This window comes from Diadema setosum, chromosome 4 (assembly GCF_964275005.1).
Source record: "Diadema setosum chromosome 4, eeDiaSeto1, whole genome shotgun sequence".
Lineage (NCBI taxonomy): Eukaryota > Metazoa > Echinodermata > Echinoidea > Diadematoida > Diadematidae > Diadema > Diadema setosum.
This window is the reverse complement of record NC_092688.1, coordinates 42,930,829-42,938,835: the sequence shown is the minus strand read 5'-3', so window position 1 is coordinate 42,938,835 and position 8,007 is coordinate 42,930,829. Positions and strand designations below refer to the sequence as shown.

Genomic DNA, 8,007 nt, shown 5'->3' with positions numbered 1-8,007 from the left:
CACAACAGGCAGATCCAGACATTGCACGAGTGCTCCATTACAAGGAAAAGGGAAGGTGGCCATGCGTAGATGAACGTACAGATGAGAGTCAGGGTACCAGAGCAATGAGGTTGGACAGGATGGGATTCTAAGACAGAAAACAAAGAAAACAACACAACTTGTTCTACCATCCACCCCTGGTAAAATGCACAACAGTGGGGCAGCATGACCCAAACTTGTAGGAGTTAAAATTTGACTACAGTAAACAACTGTACAAATTTTGCCAAAAAACAACAACAACAAAGATATTACCAAGAAACATTGCTAGTAGAGTGCACAAATGAACAGCCTTAAAAATCAACCTTTTTGTAAAGCTAGGACTCTTCTACCAAAAATTCAAGGTGGGCAGAAATTTTTTAATGATACAGCTCCAAAACTATACAGCTATAAAACTTATCTAGAAACATGGCAAGTGTTGCTCACTCAGATTTATTAGGATTTCAGGGCTCAACATTAGTGGTGGTGCGGTGGCCCAGGGCCACTAGAAATTTGTGCCGGGCCAGCCAATGTATCTTTTGGTGGCCTAATCAGGCAACTAAGATTCAACATGGTTTAATATTTTTGCTTTTATTTCAGGTCCACAAAATTTCAGACTGGGCCACCCAACAATACAGTTTAACAGTGTCGAGCCCTGACTTTGTTTATGAACATCCATCATTATGAGAGAGGTTTTCGATTTCAGCTCGACTGACTAATTCAAAAATCTGGGCTCGTAATTGGGATTGAACGAGGGGCGGCAGCTTTTCGACCACTTGAGAGATGTGAACGAAAAATGGAGTCGCTTCGGACGACACTCGTCTGGATTGAAAATAGTCCAGCATCGCATCCTGTGAGTCATATTTTCTCTTCTTTTCATGACTGTTCGGAGGAAAAGGGAATGACTGGAGTTCACTGGAGGAGTTCCCTGCTCCTTCGCTCTCATGTGGAAAAAGGACTGGTTGTTCTTCTACTAATATTTCCTCTCTGTCAGAATCGTCTTGCGCCTGGTCATCATGCTCTTGAAAACTGCGCTCTGCCTCACTTGCAAAGTTAGTAGTTCTCCTAAGTCAATACGAATGATAGTGAAAAAACAAATGCAAGAAATTACACAAATCTGTAGTGACATATTTGCAAAATCAAAATGACTGAAATCTACATAATCTTATACCATAGACCTATTTTATAGACCCTTATCAAAGACATTTTTGTTGAATGTAATGAAATTAACATATCTCTCTTTCAAGTACTTTTTTGACATCCTAAATGTGATATCAATAAGTGAATACCTTTTTAACATGGTAAACGCACATGCTGTACAGGTCTCAAATAGACATCACCCTTCCCCCCCCCCCCCCCACAGAATTTTGTGGATTAAAAAAAACACACACACAAAAAAAAAGCAGAAATTATCCAAGTATTCAAATATGCCAAATATTTCATGAGTGGTTTTTTTTTGCGAATTTCTCGAGTCAGGTGCGATTCACAAAATTAAAGACACACAAAAATAATGACTCTGATCCTCATATGAAAGTGATGGACACGTATACATTTCTCCGTTCAGTACAGTACTTCATGATCACGAATTAAACCAAGCGTGAAATCATCGAGAAGGGTTCCCGATTTGCGAATATTTACACTCGCTAAACATACGGCGTATATGATAATTTCTTCATGTAGTTGATAATTCCATTGACACCTTTAATATTTTAAAAGGTCTATCACATTTGTTGTTCTAACAATTTCGAAGGACACAGATGACACAGAATCCTCCTGGTCAGAATAAGTTTGATGCCAAAGTTGAACAGCTATTACCTTGTTTAGAACTTGAGCAAAAAAGGAGGGGAAACAAAATTTCCACAATTTGTAGGATAGCTTGATTTTAGAAAAAAATTTGACCTTCACAGCTCATGACCTCCTGAGGAAAGTACACATGAAAGAACTCTTAATACACCTCCAGTACTTTGGATGGAACCATGCTCATAAAAATCAATGGCTGGCCCAGCCATTGATTTTAACTATCCTTCCAGTGGGAGAATAGAGGCAGACATTAGGCTTGATGGACAGAAAGATATACAGAATTTATATCAGTATGTGCTAGCTAATCCTCGTATTTCTTTGGTGACATAAAAACAAGAGACAGCTAGCCCTGCAGCCCATCATCGGCGCAAATGTTCTGTACTTAAATATTTCATTGCAATTTGGGGATCTCGACTTCAAACATACTCGCCATGTACAAGTGTACTCTTGTTTTCTTGTTGTCAACTGGGCAAGTGCATCTGTTTTTTTGTGCTCCTGTATACACCTCTGTCACAAATCATGGACCAACAAATCTTCTGAACATACCAACACAAGATTTTACAATTTGTAATAAATCATGATATTCCCAAGGGTTTGTTGTTACTTACTTTCGTGTTTGTATATGGGGCCTCAAAAATTCCAACTGCTTTGCATATCGATAATTCGGTGGACCGTCCTCATCCAAACCATTCCTAAATTCACTTTGCTTTTTTTTGAACTTGACAAAGCTATCCCTAAGGTTGATCCAACGCTTCCTCACTTTTGCTTCTGCAATGAAAAGAAAATGAAAGATACATGTACATATAGTCAGTGTGTCAATGCTGCACACTGGCATTGGTCCAACTGTCCAGGAACCAGTAAATCACTGTCGGACCAGTAACTTTTTCAGGAATGGACCAGTAAAAAATGGAAAAATTGGGTACCTACTGGTCCGACAGACAGGTAGGTAGAGTAGAAATAATGGGTTAGTGTGCATCCCTGCATATGTACACATATTAACAGGGTGGTGGCCAAGTGGCCTAGGTCTACCAGAAGTGGATGTCATGCTACCCAACACTACATTTTTGGTGGCACAATTTGGCCAACAAAACATTGAGAGTGTGTAAGCATACATTTTTCTTTAAATGTGCTTTTCTCATCCAGAAAAAGGGAGAACTTATAACTCAGTACTTCACAATTGTATGCATTCCACCTAGCTGCCTCAAACAAGGTTGCAAAATAGTATTTATGGCCAAACCCAGTCTATTCTATAAACTCTTTTCTTTTTATCTTCCCTCTGAAGCTGATCCATCCAACAACAGAAGTAGGTATACCCTATGTTGAATATAACAATTTCATGAATATGAATATGTGGTGTCAAGAAGGATCATGTTTATGCTACCATTCAATATTGGATGTGTACGACTTAGTTTAGTTACAGGAGGCCTACTTGGCATTTGAGGCCCTTTAACATACTTAAAACATGATATATTCGTGGCATGAAATTTTCGTGAATTGGAGTCCACGGCCTTTTTCGCGGCATGACATTTTTGCGAATTGTCACTGGCATTCAATGCATACAGTGTAGACAAGAACTTTAGCGAGCATTCTAATTTCGCGAATCTTGGCGCTCGCCAAATTCGCGAAATTAAAATGCACGCAAACATTTGTTTTACAGTAGTACCTGCCAGTTTTCAAAATAGTTATCAAGGTCTGAAGTCATTTTATCATAAATTCATATATTCTTTTTACTTTTTTTTTAACTTCTAAGTCACAGAACGCGGTATTTGACAATTCATCATACCTTTAATTTTCACATAATCATTGTTTGTTTTACTCTGTCTTTTTAATGTTTTATCCCTTTGTGGCATTTTTATAAATGCTTTTCTTTATTTTTTTGGGTCACCACAGTCACTGTCAGGCCAAAAAAAAAAAAAAAAATATGATGGTTTCATTCAGGCCACCAAAAAGATAATGTTAAGCCTTGCATATTACTTAACATCACTAAAACTACAAGGTCACTTTGATTCTGTTTTTTAGTCTTATCAGGGAACTTGCCATGGGAGACCTCGTACACCACCATCTCTTACAGATTTCGTTATAGATGGTCAACTGTGAACTTCATTGCAGCTGACATTTGTGACATACTGTGGGAGATCCAAAGTTATTTATTGGGATTGGGGTCTTTGTATGTGGATCTTATTCATTCATTCATTTATCTATTTATCTATCTGTCTAAATTCTGCTGGAATCTGATACAAAATAAATCAATCACTTTCCCATGCCAGTTAGAGCAATGGAGAAATACTGTGGTCCTATTCACAAACCATGATGATGACATTTAACTACACTCATATATGTACTTGTTTAACACACAATACTTAGTGTATGCACTCAACATGAAAACCTATACAATATTATGCAATTGTAATTACATTAAAGGAAAACCCAACCCAAATGTGGATTGAGTGCAAGCAGCAACATTAGTAGAACATACCAGTGAAAGTTTGAGGAAAAATGGACAATCGATGCAAAAGTTATGAATTTTTAAAGTTTTGGTGTTGGTACCACTGGATGAGGAGACTACTAGAGGTTATGATGTCATGTGTGGACAACAACATAAAGAAAATATGAAGAAAATTCCACAAAAATTAACTTTTCTAACATAATGAAAGAGCACTTGACTAACCACTTTCAGAAAGCAGTAGGATTAATTGCTACCCTTGACATATGTATCAAGTTGATGGAATGTGTAATTTTCATGAAAAATGAATTTTTGTAGAATTGGTTAATACCAAGTTTCATGTTCGTTCACTTGTAAAAAGCTGCATTTTTTAGTCAAATTTGAACGCCTTGACATTGCCTCCACAGGATTCCTCCAACACCTTTTAGGCATAGGCACGTAATTGCCAATAAATGAAAATGGGCCTGCTAACTTTAAAAAAAAAAAAAAAAAAAAAAAAATCGAGGCTTAGGGGAAGGGGGCAGGGAGTTTTTGGATACTTTGTTAGGTAAGCACTTTCAAAATCCATTAGTTTGCTTACCTGGTTCACCCAATTTCATGGAAATCTTTGCCCAGATCTCACTCTTCAAATCATAGTTAGTGTATGACTTGCATTTCTTGTTGTAGAGGCATGGGTATCTCTCCACCTCCGTAATTAAGACATCCATGTCTACCTAATGAAAAAAGAAGATAATGAAAAGAAGTGTTCAAGACTATCATAGTAACAAGTGAAATAATATTTCACACAAACATGAGCACTTGTCTAATAATTGTTAATTGCTTACTGTGAAGCTTATCTTTTTTTCATTTGATTAGAGATGTCTTTATCTGAACTTTGTAGAAAGTTCCAACGATTACAATGTCACTTTTACTGTTAGCCGCAGGTTACTTTATATACTGGGCCTTCCTGCAAAACCAGAAATATTTGCGCATGAAACTTTCGCAAGTGGCCACTTTCATACTACTGGTACCGTATGCATTATGTAAAAAAACAAAAAACAAAAGACAAAACAAAACAAAACAAAACAAAAACTTTGTGTGCATTTTTCTGTCGTGAATCTTGGTTTCTCGCTAAATTTGCGAACATTTCATGCACACGAAAATCAAAATGTATGGTTTTAAAGAAGATCTAGTAACTACACAATTTAACCTAGCTCAGTGAGACACCACACTGCTTTTTGCAGGCTGTGGAAAACAGAAATTTTGTGCAAAGACTTGGGGTATTCATCATCATTTATCAATTTCAGGTCATGTAAGGTACACACACCATGTAAGGAATGAGAAACCTCCCGAGATTCATCAGAGACTTCCAATCTTTTTAAATTTCAGATCATAGGAGATATAACCCGTATGCCATTAATGTGTATCGGGCAACTACCCCCAGAGGGCAATTACCCCCCCCCCCCCCCCCCCCAGCTAAATACATGTACTGGTTAGTGGTAAGTTTAGAGTAAAAATTAGGATTAGGTTTAGGTTTTAGGGTTAGGGGTTTGGGTTAGGGGTTTGGGTTAGGGTTAGGATTACGTTCAGGATTAGGATTAGGATTAGGACCAGGGGAAGGATCCAGGGTAATTACCCAGGGGGTAATTGCTCCAGACCCCATTAATGATGTAATAATTGTAAAATAAGTATGCATAGGCTGATAATGAAAATAGTCCACCATGCATACACTTTAAAAGTTTCAACAATGGAACACAAGTTTTGTGATCAGCACTTAGAGACATTGCATGGTTGAGCATAGTTTTTCAAGTCCCATCAATATATGCCAGCATGTAATGTTAATGACAATGTGCCTTCCAGATCTAACTGCAACCAGCCCGAATGTACAGCATTCGGACTTCAAATTGTAGGATTTGGGGTCTTGTACGAGGTAGTATCGCCCCTTAATTCCAACTTAAGCACTAAAAATTGCTTCAATTTGAATACATACTGATGTAGTCCAATTAATTGTTGACAACACGTATCTGGAAACATTTGGTTCCTCTAATACTGTAATAGCCCCACCCTTTCTGTCAAATTGCTGACTTTAAATGATTCGGTCAAGAGGAATCTGTGAGAACGACAGCTACTTTTCAATGGATTTGAAACCTGTGAGCATGCATTTCGATTCCAGCTGGAGTACAGTGTAGAAACAACTAGCCTTTTGACAAGGTTGACTGTATTGCGTTGCTTTCTGGGCGAGTGAAGAAGCTATCCCAGCCAAGTGTGACATTGTGAGAGCAAAAGGGCCTTGTCAAAAGGCAAAAAACATTGTGCCTTCCCAAAAGGCAAAAAACATTGTGCCTTCCATGCATATTCATATCACAATGTGCCATGCAAAGGTTGTTTTGAAAAAAGGAACGGAGAGATGGATTCATAGAAAAACGTCTTTTCAAGACCATGGGATCAGTCCGGAAATGAGCAAGTGAACGGTAGTAGGAATGACTTAGATAGAAAATGTAGGTTAAGACTTACTGTATGTTATGAAGGCAGTGTATACAACCACACGCGTGTGTCTTTACCATCCAGCCACACGAGTGTGGTTGTAGCCATGGCCCAAGTTGCTGGATACAGCCACACTCGTGTGTATAATGTACTGTACTATGTACATATCCACAAACGCGTAGCGGGAATGTGTGTGTGGCCGGCCACATCAACACGCGATCATGCACCACTGCAAAGCAATGAACATGAACCTGCCTCCTAGATTAATCCCATTTAATATTATCACACCATCTAGACAAATTTACTTTTTTTTTAATTTTTAACTTTATTCTCATTTTCTTGATTTGATGAGGTAAATTTAAAGTTATAATTGATTTTGATACATCGTGTCGTTATTGAGACTTCGCCTTCGTATCGTTCGTTCGGGTACTCGCAAATCGCGCATCCACGATCCAGCGTACACAGGCAGCCGGCGCACGAGTCCGGGTCCCTCCTGTGGCAGGCGGCACAACTGCGCTGGCTAGGCTGCAGCTGCACTGAGCGATCGCTAGCACACCACCAGCAGTTTAGCGATGTCAATCCAACGTCCCCCAATTTAGCGGCAGCTGTAACTTTGCTATTAATTCTAAACCCATCATATCAAGCAAACAAGATGAGAATGGAGCGAAAAATGTATTTGTAAAATAGCAATATTAAAAGGTATGAAAATGAGGTTACTTTCCAGGGGCCGCGGAACGTTTTTCAGTGTGGGGGGGCTGCGGGACCGGGGGGGCAAGGTCAAGATTTGTGTTTCTCTTTCATCGTACAGAAACAGCACTCTGTTTGACATGGGGGGGGGGGGGCTCCAACAGATTAAACTGTGACTCAGTAGGTTCTACTTCTAGTTAATAGTTCTAGACTCCTAACTTAGAGTCAGTGTGAGCACCCCGCACGCACCCCGGGGTTATTCCAGGTTCTTATTTCTATCGTTGGATTGTCTAGATTTAGAGAGCTCTATGCCTCTAGGTGAGACTAGGTCCTACGCCTCTCGGCATGCCTTTCAATATCATTGGATTATAGGGCCTTGGTATAACTATAAACACGACAGATTTTAATTCAACAGCTTCAACAGCAAGAACAGCTAGTTGAGGCATTCGCCATTGTTACTGTTACCGTTGGCGTTACATAGCCGGTGCGGTGGCGGTGGTAGGCACAACTTATCTCGTTTTCAGAATGGCACTCACATTTTACAATATATGGGACTATTACCAGGTACGATGAAAACAAGAGTCCCTCCCTGGCTTGGG

General features: G+C 39.1%; 1 protein-coding gene across 1 annotated transcript; it reads right to left on the bottom strand.

Moving 5' to 3' along the window:
• Positions 1-227: 227 nt before the first annotated feature.
• LOC140227294 (uncharacterized) lies at positions 228-4,965 on the bottom strand. The gene is made up of 3 exons (XM_072307717.1): positions 4,839-4,965; positions 2,424-2,583; positions 228-1,080 (listed from the first exon to the last, which is right to left on the bottom strand). The coding sequence occupies exons 1-3, from the start codon at positions 4,963-4,965 to the stop codon at positions 681-683; spliced, it is 687 nt and encodes a 228-aa protein (XP_072163818.1). The 3' UTR covers positions 228-680.
• Positions 4,966-8,007: the final 3,042 nt, after the last annotated feature.

Coding starts and splice junctions, on each gene's coding strand:
- LOC140227294 (XM_072307717.1), bottom strand. CDS start 4,965: ATGGATGTCTTAATTACGGAGGTGGAGAGATACCCATGCCTCTACAAC. Junction 2,584..4,838: donor CATGAAATTGGGTGAACCAG/GTAAGCAAACTA, acceptor TTTTCATTGCAG/AAGCAAAAGTGAGGAAGCGT. Junction 1,081..2,423: donor CCCCATATACAAACACGAAA/GTAAGTAACAAC, acceptor GTATTGACTTAG/GAGAACTACTAACTTTGCAA.